Source organism: Staurois parvus, unplaced genomic scaffold (genome assembly GCF_062004578.1).
Source record: "Staurois parvus isolate SC_StPar_1 unplaced genomic scaffold, SC_StPar_1.0 ptg000796l, whole genome shotgun sequence".
In the NCBI taxonomy this organism is placed as follows: Eukaryota; Metazoa; Chordata; class Amphibia; order Anura; family Ranidae; genus Staurois; species Staurois parvus.
In genome coordinates, this window is record NW_028318592.1 from 1,058,618 (window position 1) to 1,075,000 (window position 16,383).

Genomic DNA, 16,383 nt, shown 5'->3' on the forward strand with positions numbered 1-16,383 from the left:
GGCCGCACACAAATGTGCGGCCTCCCGGCATCTGGGCCTAGACGCCGAGCAGCCGCACATTTGCGTCCATGTAACTAAATACATATGTGCTGAGAGCGCGCGCCCTGCGTGCTCCCAGCACACATGTGTGGTACTCACGGAAAGGTCCCGGTCCGCTCTTTCGATCGGGACCTTTCCCGATCATGTGACCGCCGTGACGCGTCATCACGGCGGTCACATGATTCCTAAACCACGCCCCAACCGCCCCGCCTCCCGGCGTCTGAATCTCTTAAAGGGCCGGGAGGCGTCGGCTTTAAGGGGTTAAGGTAAGTCTCTCATAATGTGCTAGTACAAAATGAATATTTACACATCATCACATTGCCTTGCAGGGGAAAATTTTTTTTTCCAAACTTTACTATGGCTTTTGTTACGATTTTATGTACAATTTTAAAATCTTGACATGTTTGTTATCTATTTATCGACGCAACCTCATCTTTCATAAAATCGGGTGTTAGGTTTGCTTGCACTTATGTTAGCATATTTTTTTCCTTAAAAATATGCATCTGAAAAGTGCTTGCTCAAATATCATGTGATATAAAAAATTGCAACCCCGACCATTTTATTCTCTAGGGCCTCTGCTTTAGAAAAATACATCATGTTTGGGGGGTTTTAAGTCATTTTCTAGCAAAAACAAAAAAACAATTCAGATTTTTACAGACAGCAAGTGGTTAAAACAAGAGGCGGAGATGTTGGCGGCAAGTCTCTAGATGGCTTTCAAAGAAGGAAAAAAGTCAAAAGACTTGTCTGCATTCTTCAGTACAGGTAAATAAGGAAGCTCATTTGCACATTTGTCATGGAGACATCGTCCGCACAACACTAAAGGTACAGCTTGGATATGGGTGTCATGGGGTCAGTACCACGATGGATCATGGTGTTCTATGCTGCGACTGTAAGTAGCACCTTCTTCTTGTATTTTATGACGGAGTGCTTCATAGTAACTCTGCAGTAAGAGCTCTGCCTGGATCAAGCAAAGCAAGAAAGCCAGTAGACAGAAGCTGAGTATTATCAAAGCATTTGTAATGCAAATGAGGTTCAAGCCAAAGTGCAAAAAGGACATTTACCCCAAAGTCATCAATGGAAGTGCAAGGTAAAGAGACTGGAGTAGCAGAGTTACCCTTGGTTCACACGTATATGTTTTTTAGTGTGTTTTGCAGAAACACACTATTGTGCATTTAACATGATCTTCTATGGATCTAGTTCACATCTGTGCATTTTGAGCTGGTGTGCTTTTGGAAAGGGTCAGGGACCCTGTGATTGCTTTTTTTTGGCTGTGTAACAGACTTCAATAGACCCGTACCAAAAACTCAGGTGTTGTGTTTTTTACGCGTTTTGCATGTTTAAGGGTTAGGGTTAAGGGTTAGGGTTAAGGGTTAGGGTTAAGGGTTAGGGTTAAATGTTAGGGTTAGGGTTTAGGGTTAGGGCTTAATGTTAGGGTTGGGGTTAAGGGTTCGGGTTAGGGCTGAATGTTAGGGTTGGGGTTAAGGGTTAGGATTAGGGCTGAATGTTAGGGTTAAGGACTAGGGTTATGGTTGAATGTTAGGGTTGGGGTTTGGGGTTAGGGCTGAATGTTAGGGTTAAGGGCTAGGGTTATTATTCAATGTTAGGGTTGGGGTTAAGGGTTAGGGTTAGGGCTGAATGTCAGGGTTAGGGTTAAGGGGGTTAGATGTTAGGGTTGGGGTTAGGGCTGAATGTTAGGGTTAAGGACTAGGGTTATTACTCAATGTTAGGGTTGGGGTTAAGGGTTAGGGTTAGGGCTGAATGTCAGGGTTGGGGTTAAGGGTGAGGGTTAGGGCTGAATGTTAGGGTTGGAGTTAAGGGTTAGGCTGAATGTTAGAGTTTGGGTTAAGGGCTAGGGTTAGGGTTGAATGTAAGGGCTGGGGTTAAGGGTTAGGGCTCAATGTTAGGGTTGGGTTAAGGGTTAGGGCTGAATGTTAGGGTTGGGGTTAAGGGTTAGAGCTGAATGTTAGAGTTGGGGTTAAGTGCTAGGGTTAGGGCTCAGTGTTAGGGTTGGGGTTAAGGGCTAGGGTTAAGGCTCAATGTTAGGGTTGAGGTTAAGTGTTAGGGCTGAATGCTAGTGTTGGGTTTAAGGGTTAGCGATGAATGTTATGGTTAAGGGCTAGTGTTATTGCTTAATGTTAAGGTTGGGGATAAGGGTTATTGTTGAATGTTAGGGTTGGTATTAAGGGCTAGGGTTAGGGCTGAATGTTAGGGTTGGGGTTAAGGGCTAGGGATAGGGCTCAATATTAGGTTTGGGGTTAAGGGCTAGGGTTAGGGCTCAATGTTAGGGTTGAGGTTAAGGGTTAGGGCTCAATGTTAGTGTTCGGTTAAGGCTAAATGTTAGGGTTGGGGTTAAGGGTTAGGGCTGAATGTTAGGGTTAAGGGCGAGGGTTAAGGTGGAATGTTAGGGTTGGGGTTAAGGCTCAATGTTCAGGTTGGGGTTATGGGTTAGGGTTGAATGTTAGGATCGGCGTTAAGGGTTAGGACTCAATGTTAGGGTTGGGGTTAAGGGTTAGGGTTGAATGTAAAGGTTAGGGTTAAGGACTAGGGTTAGGGTTGAATGTTAGGGTTGGGATTAAGGGTTGGGATTAAGGGTTAAGGTTAGGGCTCAATGTTAGTGTTGGGGTTAAGGGCTAGGGTTAGGGCTCGATGTTAGGGTTAGGGCTGAATGTTAGGGTTAAGGTTGAATGTTAGGGTTGGGGTTAAGGGCTAGGGTTAGGGTTTAATGTTAGGGTTGGGGTTAAGGGTTAGGGCTCAATGTTAGGGTTAGGGTTAAGGCTGAATGTTAGGGTTAAGGGCTAGGGTTAGGGTTTAATGTTAGGGTTGCAGTTAAGGGTTAGGGCTCAATGTTAGGGTTGGGGCTAAGGGTTACAGTTGAATGTTAAGGTTGGGGTTAAGGGTTCGGGTTAGGGCTCAATGTTAGGGTTGGGGTTAAGAGCTACGTTTCGTGTTAAATGTTAGGATTAAAGCGATTCTAAAGAATTAATGTTATTTTCGAAAAATAACAAACATGTCTTTACTTCCGTGCTGTGTGTAGTTGTTTTGTACAGAGCAGACTGAATCCTCCTCTTCTTGGGTCCCGTCCTTCCTGTTGGGTGACCCCACAGCAAGCAGCTTGCTATGGGGGCACCCATTGCTCCGTGTGTCCATTCACACAGGGAGCTGAGGCTCGGCCCCGACCCCTCTCTCTTCTCATTGGCTCATTGACTGTGACTGACAGCAGCGGGAGCCAGTGGCTCCGTTGCTGTATCAGCCTATGATAAGATGGAGTCCTGGGATAGCCAAGACTCCAGTGCACATTGCTGGATCAAGAGGGGGCTTAGGTGAATATTAGGAGGGGATGCTGCACACAGAATGCATGAAGGTAAAAAACCTTGAGCCTTTACAACCACTTTAAGGGTTATGGTTAAATGTTAGGGTTAAGGGCCAGAGTTAGGGTTAGGGGTTAGTGTTAGCTGTGATGGTTAAGGTTAGGGGTTAGAATTAGGAGTTAGGGTTAGCTGTAATTGTAAGGGTTAGGGTTAGGGGTTAGGGTTAGGGGTAGGAGTTAGGGTCAGGGTCAGCTGTAATTATTAGAGTTAAGAGTTGGGGTTAGGGTTAGTTGTATTTATTAGAGTTAGAAGTTAGGGGTTAGGGTTAAGGTCAGCTGTAATAGTTAGGGTTAGGGCTAGGGGTTAGGGGTTAAGGCGAGGGTTATCGTATGTACTCTCCAGCGCCTCAGGATATGCACAGCCAAAAGGGAAGCCAAGGGTACCAGGACAGCGACAACCAAAGGAAATGTTCCAGGGGTGCAGCCCTCCTCAGACGGGGAAATCAGCCACTGGATAGAGAGAAAACAGGTGGCGCACACACCTAGTGCATTATCCAAGGTTTATTGTAGGAATGAGATAATAAAAACATACTCACAGACGAAGCATGTATCTAAAAAGCATAGAAAAATGATGCCTCAACAGTGAGGCTCTTTCTGTCCATACATCATACATCAGCATCAGAGGTTGGTCATCAGCTCTGAGGAAAGGGATTCGTCCCTGAAACGCGTCAACCATTTGACCGCACTGACAGTGAGAACACCTTGCCCGCCGTTGTGGCCATTGTCGTTTTTCTATGCTTTTTAGATACATGCTTCGTCTGTGAGTATGTTTTTATTATCTCATTCCTACAAGAAACCTTGGATAATGCACTAGGTGTGTGCGCCACCTGTTTTCTCTCTATCTGTTAAGGCGAGGGTTAGCTGTAACTGTTAGGGTTCGGGCTTAGGGTTAGGGGTTAGTTGGGGGAACAGTGCCATGTCATTGGTGTCAGTGGGAGGAACAGTGCCCTGTCGCTGGTGTCAGTGGGAGGAACAGTGCCCCTTCATTGGTGTCAGTGGGAGGAACAGTGCTCTATTGTTGGTGTCAGTGGAAGGAACAGTGCCCTATTGCTGGTGTCAGTGAGAGGAACACTGGATAAAAGCAAGCAAAGAGCCACATCAGGTCCATGGTCCACAGTTTGGAGACCCCTGATATTACAGGTCATTGATTTGGTTGGATCAAACAATCCACTCTCTGTGTGTACCAGTTTATTCAGTGGACTGGTAATGAGATTGAAATTATCCCTTTCCCATTCACCCTCAGCAGATTACATGGCAGGACCTCACACAAGGAAGTAAGGGAATCCCCTGTGTGACACCATTGCTATAAGGAAATGTTATACATCCGTGATGAGAGATGATGTAATGTAATGACGGTTACTACTTCCTTTTCAAAGAACACAACAATAGGGATTTCACAAGTGTCTCAAAAATGGAATCCCGTTGGGTGCCTGGGTATCACTAAGGGGTAATCCAGAGAGACGATCAACCAATGTTGCTCCAAAATCTTGCTTTTATTCAGAAAACCAAAGTGTACAATGTGCAGGTACAGTCAGTTGATGTGTTTCAGCCTCTACGGCCTTAATTAGTTATGGTTAATACTGTTGGGCTATATGTTCGACTCGAACATCAGCCATTCCTGTGTTCGGCGAACACATGAACGGTAAAGTCATTCAGCGTGCTGTTCGCCCACATGAGCCTCACAATGTACTGCGCCCTGACAGTGCATTGTGATTGGCCAAAGCAATGCACCTGACCGAAGTTCAGGTGCAATTTTGTGGCCAATCATAGCGCATGATGACATCACAAGGGGGTGGTACCAAGTACCCCATGCTCATTCACAGACGGGGGGGCCGGGATCTTGCAGACCCCCACAACCACCGGCCACGGTTGTGGGAAAGAGGTCCTTCTCCTCATCTACAAGGTGGCCATATATCACGTATATATACACTATATTGGCCAAAGTATTGGGCCGCTAGCCTTTCCACGCACATGAACTTTAATGGCCTCCCAGTCTTAGCCCGTAGGGTTCAATATTGAGTTGGCCCCGCCCTTTGCAGCTATAACAGCTTCAACTCTTCTGGGAAGGCCGTCCACAAGGTTTAGGAGGGTGTCTATGGAAAGGTTGGACCATTCTTCCAGAAGCACATTTGTGAGGTCAGGCATTGATGTCGGGGGAGGAGGCCTGGCTTGCAGTCTCCGCTCTAATTCGTCCCAAAGGTGTTCTATTGGGTTGAGGTTTTATAGCAGAAAGTAAAAAAAAATTTTTTTTTTCAAAATTGTCAGACTCTTTTTTTATAGCGTAAAAAAAAGTAGGTGATCAAATACCACTGAAAAAAAGCTTTATTTGTGGGGGGAAAATGGCTTAAATTTCATTTATATACAGCATTGCATAACCGCGCAACTGTCGGTTAAAGTAAGGCAGCACAGTATAACACAAAATGGCCTGGTCATGAAGGGGGGTTAATCTTCTGTCAGTCAAGTGCGGCCTCACTGAAGTGGGTCTTCTTCCATGAGGCTGCATACATATGTACAGTTGGCAGCAAGTGGTTGATAAGGATTGTAGTACATGCCCAATGTTGTCTAACAATAACATTGTAACAACCAGCCTGGATTTTTTGACTTAGTAAATGTTGAAAATGTGAAATAAATATTTATAATTTTTTTAATCATTTTTTAACGTTTTTTTCACAATAAGGGTTTTTTTATTTTTTTTTATTTTTTTTAATGGTCCTGGTTTAAAATTATGAAAATATCCATTACAACCCAATAACTGTATAGTGTCCATCTCAGATAAATGTGCATATTACCGGATTTTAATCCAATGTGTTCCTTGGGAAAAAGGTCCACTTTTTAATACACGTTTGCTTCTTTATACGATTATTTTTTTTTTTTAGCATTTAATTTATAAGGCTATTCTTATTACTTTAACTGCTTGTGTATACTTAAAAAGTAGACGTGTTGGATAAAAATCAACCTATGCAAAATTACCTGTGACCAGGGGCGGGCTGACAACTCATGGGGCCCCCGGGCAATAGGGGATCATGGGGCCCCTGTGTCCTTGCCCAAACTCAAAAAAGCCTATGAAAAAAGGTACCAGGGGCATCTCATGGGGCCCCGTACTGACCCCGGGCCCTCGGGCAGTGCCCCAGTTTCCAAATGGTCAGTCCGCCCCTGCCTGTGACATACACTACACAATTGGTAATTGTAACATCTATTGAGCAAACTATAAACTGGTGCCTGGAAAGAACCAAAAAAATTGGACTTTAAAGGCTTCCCATTTGAAACACACACTAACAAAACATTTTTATTTAAATACAGTACATCCTGCGGTCAATGGCTGCTACAGCCTAAGTCCTAAAAGATTGGAGGGTTTCTGGCTCTGCAATCCCTATCTTTCTCAAAGGTGTATTGTATTAAAATTTTTTGTACTACTCAACACAACTATGGTGTGGTAATGGGTCTTTAGTTTTTAAACAGAATTTTTGACTATTAAAAAAACCTTTTTTAGTGAAAACATAGAAATTGTAATATTTATACACATAGCACAAATCCTGTTTGACTTTGAAATTCTGCCTCTTTGTCACTGTAAAGGGGATTACCGGAGGCTGACATCTGGAGAAATTCAGGTGCTTCATAGAGATTTATGTTAAATTCCAGTAAACCCATTTATTTGTTTTTAATGAATGCATAACTTTGCTAAAGATGACCTTTAAAGTAAACCTTTCAAGAGAAAAATACAAAGTGAGGAATTGTTTATTTTCTTTTATAAACACTAGCTACCTCAGGCATGTATTTAAATTGAACCTGTCAGTTACTTTGCTAGTCTTTTTGAATAAAATCCTGAAAAACAACAGTGTTGTTTTTCAAAAAAGCTGCACCTTTTGTCAGTTTTGCCTAGGATGAGATTATTCCATCAGTCTGCTGCAGGCAGGAAGAAAAATGTCCTCAGTCTCCTCTGCAACTTTGATCAAACTCTAATGAGGTGTTGGGTCTTTTAAAGGGGGTTCTACCCATGTGGTTACCAGGTAGCGTTCCGTCTCCATCTTTTTTTGTTAATCTAAGGCAGTCTTTTTTACCCCACCGCTGGGGAACGTTTCAAATGGTCTTCTGGTCTCCTTGAACTCTGGCTAAAATTAAGTCATTGGGTTTCAGTGGGAAAAATGTCCCTAACATTGGTGGTCAGTGGGATGAATGCTCATTACATTGGTGGTCAGTGAGAATAATGCCCCTTACATTGGTGGCCAGTGGGAACGATGTCCCTTACAATGGTGGTCAGAGCAAAAAATGCCCCTTACATTGGGAAGAATGCCCCTTACATTGATGGCCAGTGAGAATAATGCCCCTTACATTGGTGGCCAATGGGAAGAATGCCCTCTTAGACTGGTGGTTAGTGAGAAGAATGCCCTTTACATTGGTGGTCAGTGGGAAAAATGTCCCTTACATTAGTGGTCAGAGAGAAAAATGCCCCTTACATTGGGAACAATGTTCCTCACATGTGTGTGTGGTCAGTAGGAAGAATGCACCTTACATTGATGGCCAGTGAGAAGAATGACTCTTACATTGGTGGCCAGTGGGAAGAATGCCCTCTTAGACTGGCGGTCAGTGAGAAGAATGCCCCTTACATTGGTGACCAGTGGGAAGAATGTCCCTTACATTGATGGCCAGTGAGAAGAATGCTCCTTACATTGGTGATCAGTGGGAAGAATGCACCTTACATTGGTGGTCAGTAGGAAGAATGCCCCTTACATTGATGGCCAGTGAGAAGGATGCCCCTTACATTGTTGGCCAGTGGGAATGATGTCCCTTACATTAGTGGTCAGAGAAAAATGCCCCTTACATTGGGAAGAATGCACCTTACATTGATTGTCATTTGGTGGAATGCCCCTTACAATGGTGTCCAGGAGAAGAATGCCTCTTACATTGGTGGCTAATGGGGAGAATGCCCTCTTAGACTGGTGGTCAGTGAGAAGAATGACCCTTACATTAGTGACCAGTGGGAAGAATGCTCTTTACATTGGTCACCAGTGAAAAGAATACCCCTTATATCGGTGGTTAATGGGAAGACTGCTCGCTACGTTGGTGGTCAGTAAGAAGAATACTCCCTTTAAAGTGGTGATCAAAAAGCCACCCTTACAGACAGCTAAAAAAGGAACCCCTAGCAACCCCTGGAGGAACCTTAGGATTCCATGCAATGGCTGCCCCAGGGTATTTAGGAGTCTAGTTAAGGAGTTGCCAATTAGAATACTCAGGCAGTTGGACCCAATTTAGAGGGTAACCATCTACTTCTTTTCACCACGTGAGCAGCTTTGAACGGGGGTTCTCAAGCAACACTTACCCCTTTAGAGCTGTTTGAGACTCGGCTCTAGGTAGAGAGACATTTACAGTGCTGAGATTTTTGGCACTAGCTTTTCTTTGAAGGAAGAATGCGCTCTTTGTAATAAAGAAGACTGTTGTAATAATTGAAAAGGTTTTGTTGAATGGACTGTATGCATTCATTCTTATTCAAGCAAATGTTATTTTTGTTGCAAACAATCTGGCCTAGACATCCCATTCTGAGAAGTATATGAGCGTGCTATGTACTGCACTGGAGTGAGAAGAGAGTTGGGCTTTGGAGGACTTTAGAGGCAGTCGGCCTTCTACTGTACATCATCTGCAGGTGTGTGCAGTGTATGAGTCTCAGTTGATCCACACTTATGTTCTACCATCTACAGACTTATTGGGGTTTATTTACTAAAGCTGGAGAGTCCAAAATCAGACTCCCTTCTGCATAGAAACCAATCAGCTTCTAACCTCAGCTTGTTCAATGAAGCTTTGGCAATGAAACCTGGAAGCTGATTGGTTTCTATGCAGAAGGGAGTCTGATTTTGGACTCTCCAGCTTTAGTAAATAAACCCCATTATCTCTGCATTCCAAATTTTAGCAAGCAAGGCAAAGGTCTTAAAACGTTCTGAACCAAATCTTGACACATCTGCAGCCTATCACAATGGCTGGATCTTTTCTATAGAGGAGGTACGTGTGTGTAAATAGTACAACCTGCTCATTTCCTGGTAAGGGAAATGCTAAGAACTTCATCCAACATAATATTCGTCAACGTGAAATAATAGACCAAGGTTACAAGAAGATTGTTGATGCCAACCGTGCCAAAGATCCTACTTCTAGTTATGAATCAAGTTTGTTCTGAAGACCGTGCTGGACTGACTGGATCATTCACTGGTTGTAGGTGGATTGTTGTGTGGGTGGGTTGGGAAATGTCCTTCCAGTTGGTTGTGCCCAATGGTAGATACTGGCAGTAAATCCTCTTAAGGTTTGGGTTGCTGCCTTTCTGGTACAGTTCTTAAGGTCATTTCCTCAGGTAGACTTGGAGTAATAGGAAAGAAGAAGCACCCGGTATGCAAAAAAGGATCAATTTCTCCCAAGGGCTTTATTGCATGGCTAAGGTATATGTCAAACACACAGACTGAATGTCATAAAATTCAAAATTCAAAAAGAAGTAGTACCCGGTGTCCAAAAGAATGCAGGTTTGATAGTAGATTAACCACTTCCCGTCCGGCCCATGTATATAAATGGCCGGACGGGAGCAGTGCAGGAGCGGGTGGACGTTTATAAACATCCTCCCGCCTTCCTGTCTGTGCGTGCTCTCTGGGATGATCTCATGATCTGGTACCTGCTGTGTCCTCCGGATCGCTGTATAGGACCTCTGTGTGAGGTCCCGATCATGTGATCCCTGATTGGCCAATCAGGGATCACATGAATAGTAGTAAGCAAGATGTCCTTCACTGCTGTAATCGTGCATTTCATTTATACTGATTTTATCTTCTGGAATTTAAATTTTACCTACTACACTATGGGGACCTTTTGTATGGCTCCCTTGTGGAGCTATTGATTTTTACAGCCCACCCCAGAATCGTGATCCACTGCAGTATCCAGAGGAGGGAGTTCCTGTAACACAGGCTGCTAAACCCATCCATCCCTTAAAGGGGACCTCTGGCTGATTGGATCCTCATACTTCCCAGGAGCACCTGACGTACCACACACTACCCAGAGGGAGGATAATCCTTTACCTGGCCTAATCCGCTTCCTTAAAGGGGACCTCTGAGTGTCGATTCATATGCGTATTTCCAATACGCATCTGGTGAGTGCGTATTTTTACCCCACTTTTCAAGCACAAACACTGAAACATCGCCGCAGTTGACATTTTAAGCACTTTATAAACTGTATTCACCTATTCATTATATTCATATATTTATCTGGTCTTTTATACAGACATTATTACCATTAATTTATTAGCGCTGCAGTTGAATTTATATTTGTCACTTCTGACATCATTGCTTAGTACTAGTGAAATCTGTGAATGATCACAGAGATCACATGGTACAAGGCTATTCACAACAGCCTTGTACCATGTGACAAGCTGTGACCAATCACAGCTCTCACAGTATTTCTCAATGGCTGCAATAATGCAGCCAGAGAGAAGGAGTAATGATTGCTTTTACAGCCTTTATGGGTGTAAAAGCAATCAGTGTAAAAAAAAAAATCTTCATCACCCCCCACAAGTAGTACAGTGTCACTATGGTGACACTGTACTGCTAGGGTGACAGTATGTTAAAAAAAAAAACCATAAATAATATAAAAAAAATGTAAAAATTTTTTTGAAAAATTATTATTTTTGGTTATAAACTAATTTGGGTTATTTTTTTTTTTTTTACTAAAAAGATAGCTGAATACATTTTGGCCAAGATTTATGAAGAAAGATTATTTATTTGCAAAACTGTATAAGGAAAACACTATTTTTTAAAAATGTTTGGACGTTTATATAGCAAAAAAAATAAAAATCCCAGTGGTGAATAAATACCACCAAAATAAAGTTTTATCTGTCTCAAAACAATTGCTAAAAAATTCATACGGGTACAGTGTTGCATGACTGCGCAATTGTCACTCAAAGTGTGACAGCGCTGAAAGCTGAAAATTGGCCTGGGCAGGAAGAGGGTGAAAATGTCCGGACTGGAAGTGGTTAAGAGGCGTTTATTGAGAATAGAGATGTTGGCTTGATGCGCTTGTCGCAATTCTCAATAAATGCCTCTTAATCTACCATCAAATTTGCATTCTTTTGGACATTGGGTGCTCTTTCTTCCCTATTATTTCAAGCTATGAAAGTTATCCAGGAAGTAAAGAAAAGAAAATAGAAGCAATAATTACAGAGCATACAATAGACTGAGTCTCCAACAACATTCTTTAGGTCCCATTGAATCTTTTAGAAAGCACTGTTTGGACTGGCCAGTTTCCAATTCAATCCAACTGCCACTTTACAGAGTTACAGAAATATTCTAGCATCAGAAATACTGTGTAAAGACCTGCAAACTTTAGGACTTTGTTGTGTCTTGAATAGAAGTGATTTAGTATTGTAATTTAAAACCCAACTCCAGGTAAGTTCTTTTTTCAAGAAAGGCACCCCAGCCAGTGTTAAAAAAAACTCTGGCTACAATACCCACCTTCCCTCTAGCACTGTCGGTAGCAGTAGTTATCCTCCACCACAAGATGTCAACAGACTGAGGATACTGTGAGTGCAGGGTGTCATGGACCCGCCCCTGAGGGGTCATTGCCATGCAGTCCTGTACTCACAGTTAACAAAAAAAAATACAAAACATGTATAAAAAATACCTCAATGGACCACTCAGTCTTTTTTCTGCCACCACTTTTATATACAGTGAAGGAAATGCGTATTTGATCCCCTGCTGATTTTGAATGTTTGCCCACTCACAAAGAAATGATCGGTCTAAAAATCGAATGGTAGGTGTATTGTAACACTGAGAGACAGAATAAACAGTGATGTATACTATAAACCATTGATTGTGATCAAAAAACTGAAATGTGACATCCAGTGATAAACTTATATAAAAGTGATAAAAAACAGATGAAAAATATATGCAAATATAAAGTCTCTGTGAAAAACCGTGACGATTCCCAGTGATAAAATACATTAAATAATTTCAGGTGACTTCCTCAGTGAAATTAGTATGTACGCTCACCTCCAGGAAAGCCTATGATAGGCTAATAGTGCTTTTGTTCACTTTCAAGGAACTATATAGATGTACATATGTTGCACCATATGAGGAATGGTGAATCCCTCTTGGCCGGCTCTCCGTCTCCTATCCCTGCTGGGATCTTACTCTCCTGTTACTTATCCCCTGCTATATTCTTTACATATGCCCTCAGTGGAAAGAAAAATGCCAAAAATAGTGCTTTATCCTTTTTAAAAAAACTCTTTAATAAGGTACCCAAATACACTCACATGTAAAAGAATTTAAAACCGCATTTATAGTTACAATGTAGCGTCTTCAGCATGCCAAACAGCACATGCCTTGTGTGAACCTGTTGTCCTCAAATGGCCAGTGACGTCGTAGCCCCTCCCCTACGCGTTACGCTGCTGGTCACGCGGCTTCATCAGGGGGTTGTGATTGTGAGCATTGTGAGATTGTGTTGTATGTCAGTGCACCTTTTATTGTTTTAGTAGGTGGCTCACAAGTTACACCCTTGTTTTTTATACTGAGAGACAGAATAGCAACAAAAAATTCAGAAGAAATGCATGTCTAACAAATGATGCTCTGATTTGCATGTTCATGAGGGAAATAAGTATTTGATCCCCTTCACAGAATATGACTTAGTACTTGGTGGCAAATCCCTTGTTAGCAATCACAGAGGTCAGACGTTTCCTGGAGTTGGCCCCCAGGATTGCACACATCTCAGGAGGAATTTTGGCCCACTCCTCTTGGCAGATCCTCTCCAAGTCGTTAAGGTTTGGTGGCTGACGTTTGGCAACTTGAACTTTCAGCTCCCGCCACAGATTTTCAGTCGGATTAAGGTCTGGAGACTGGCTAGGCCACTCCAGGACCTTAATGTGCTTCTTCTTGAGCCACCCCTTTGTTGCCTTGGCCGTCTGTTTTGGGTCATTGTCATGCTGGAACACCCATCCACGACCCATTTTCAATGCCCTGGCTGAGGGAAGAAGGTTCTCACCCAAGATTTGACGGTACATTGCCCCGTCCATTGTCCCTTTGATGCGGTGCAGTTGTCCTGTCCCCTTAGCAGAAAAACACCCCTAAAGCAAGTGGGAGCTGTAGCTGTGGTGGTTCTCTGGGCTGTTTCCATCTTGGTATAAGATCGAGAGACCATTTGTGGAAACATTTGTTGGTTCCACACTTTGATACCTCATACATGGAAAGCTCATCAGTGATCTAGTCCAGATGTCTAGGTTGATCTAAGTGCTTGACAGAGGGGTGTGTTACTATTTTCAATTCCCTATTGACCTCCATTAGACAATTTTATCATTCATCCACTCAGTTGGACCACTGAGGGGTCTGTTTGCATAGACGATGCCTGGAATTAACCAGCAAGGATCCTTTGAATTCCTGTTTTTATGAATGGCGATAATACTGTTTATGGCATCTCCCCTTTTACCCCTGAAGAAGATTCAAATTATAAATTCAATGAATTGAAACGCGTTGGGGTTTTTCTCTGTGGTGATATATAGCCTAATCATCGCCATTCACACCAAAATTATGTTTTATGTATTGTGTCTGTTTTTTCATTGATGTACTACGTTCAATAAATTTGTATATTTTATATAAGATCTTTTTTTCTTTTGTAGTTTGGTACTTAAAATGTCCCTTTTTCTTCTCTGTATGTTTTTTATGGCTCTGCAATTTTGGGATAAGCACCTTGTAAGTGTAACACATTTGGCCAGCACTATATTTTCCTGGAAATACTTGTCAAAACCCCAATGGCTGCTCTTGCCCTTGGTCTACATACTGCAATCATCCTAGACAGCGAGTTGCTGCAAACATTCTTCAGAAGGGGCGAAACATGATAAGCGCTCCTCTCATTTCTTTTTCTGATCTCCCCATTGTGGTCCCAATCAACTCTTCAAGGTTTGGCTGGAGTTGGTTTGTCCAGTATGGGATTGCCCAGTAAAGTGAACATTCACAGGTTCCTGCACACTTTGCATTGGTTTCCTTAGTCCAGTGGGTGTCAATGTATGAGGTATACAGTTCCTCAGCTGCGGCCCCTGAAAGAACCAAAGGGCCACACACATTATTCACTATACACTATGTAATGTTACAGAAGACTATCCGAGACTATGCACTTGCTGATCCTGTTTTTTGTGTGTGGTTCACTGGACTGGTAGAAATGGGAGTGGTACTTTTGGATTTAAGCCAGAATTAAGTCTCCTTCAAAACAACTGGAAAAATGTGAATGAGCAGTGTAGACCAAACCTTGTTCTGCTCTTGGGCTGCTACCTCAACCTCAGGTCATACAGTAGGTGTAACGTTTTGGGGTGAGTGTTGAGGAGCGCCCGGTAAAAAAGTTCTTGGCACTTCAGGAATTTTAGTTCAAATTTTTATTAATATAGAGTAGTAAGAAAATCCAATCCAATCTTCAGGGCTGAAGCCGTGGATATGACTGGACTAGCGGTGAGACAACAAAATTGAGATAGCTAAACTGAGGTTTGATCTTAGCTGTCAGTTCAGTTTTCTTCCCCTGAAGCGTGTTGGCTTTTCTTGATAGACTATATCAGGGGTAGGCAACCTGAGGCTCTCCAGCTGTTGCAGGACTACAAGTTCCATCATGCCTCTGCAAGTCATAGCTGTAACTGTCAGTTTTTGTAATGTTGCAATGCCTGATGGGAAATGTAGTTCCACAACAGCTAGAGAGCCGCATGTTGCCTACCCCTGGTCTATATCAATAAAAATTGGTCTAAGTTTCCTGAAGTGTCATGATATTTCTCCCAGGCGCACCTCAACATCCACCCCAAAACTTTACAAACATACTGGAGGAAATGGTCATGGCTGCACGTGACCCTTGGACCACAGGTTGGACACCAAGGCTTTAGGATTTGTGGGGGATGTCAGTATTGTGACGGGAGTCACTTTGGGTGGGGGGGCCCAGGGTGGGGGGGCCCATGGAACACAGCTCACTTTGGAGAGGTGAGCAGACCCTGTCTCAGCTCCCCATAACCCTCTTATGTGTAAATCACTCTGTGCCTGTTAGGGGTACAGGGTGATTTGTCCTAATATTGGGATTGGGGTTGTTGATTGTTTAATGTCATGTGGTTGCATCCCATTGTTCTATTGTGTGTCTTGCTTGGGAGCAAACTATTATGGGATGAATGTGTTTATGTGTATTGGCTTGGTGGGGGGTTTCTCCAGCAGCCCTCCCTCCTGATGGAACTGTCTGCTGTTGTGAAGTTTGAATACCTGTGTGTCTCTTGTTACTAAATGTAGCTTGCCCCACCCTGTGTCATTATGCAGGGAGGGGGATTGCCCCCTGAGTGTATATATCTTGTATCTGTGTTAAAAAAAATTAGTCAACCTTCTGGATTACTTCAAGACTGGTGTCGTATGGTCAGCTGTGGTGTCTGTTGTCGGTGTTCGGACGGGGAAGCGGTATTCTAATGGAAGTACCCAAGCGCAGTCTGGGTCGGTTCCATTGCACGTAGTATATCCTGCATTGGAGGGGGAGTGGTTGTTCATTTTTATTTCTACAGTGAATGTCACACCTAAATGTGTTATGGTTGGACCAAGGGGAAAAAAAAAATTAGACTTTTTATTCTTTCTACAGATCACAACTGCATTCAATCTTTCAGAAAACATCGTAGAAGATGCGTCTCCGCCATTATATCAAGATAGATCTATTGTTACAGGACCGTGCAGTGACAATGAATATTTTGTGTCCAATAGGTGCTGCCAAAAGTGCCCAGCAGGTGATGGTTTATTCTCAACATATTTACCTGATTTATGCAAAAAAAAAAAAAAAAAACAACAAAACTATGAGGATGCTTAACCCGGTCCCTGGCCAGGCTATAGACATTAAAGTACAAGTTAATGCTTAATCGAAATAGCACCCCCACCCTCCGTGCCACAGCTTACCATTGGTGATTTTCAGCAGGTTCAGGAGGCCACACGCCCATGCTTTTCCTGCTAAGCCAGCCCACCTAAAGT

At 43.0% G+C, this 16,383-nt stretch overlaps 1 protein-coding gene across 1 annotated transcript in view; it reads left to right on the top strand.

Annotated features, from left to right (window-relative positions):
• Nucleotides 1-726: 726 nt before the first annotated feature.
• LOC149444249 (uncharacterized) overlaps nucleotides 727-16,383 on the top strand; it is a 33,687-nt gene continuing 18,030 nt past the window's right edge. The window contains exons 1-2 of the mRNA XM_089654749.1: nucleotides 727-928; nucleotides 16,004-16,145. Coding sequence (XP_089510875.1) covers nucleotides 875-928; nucleotides 16,004-16,145 — 196 coding nt within the window. The 5' untranslated portion in view covers nucleotides 727-874. The remainder of the gene's footprint in view (nucleotides 929-16,003; nucleotides 16,146-16,383) is intronic.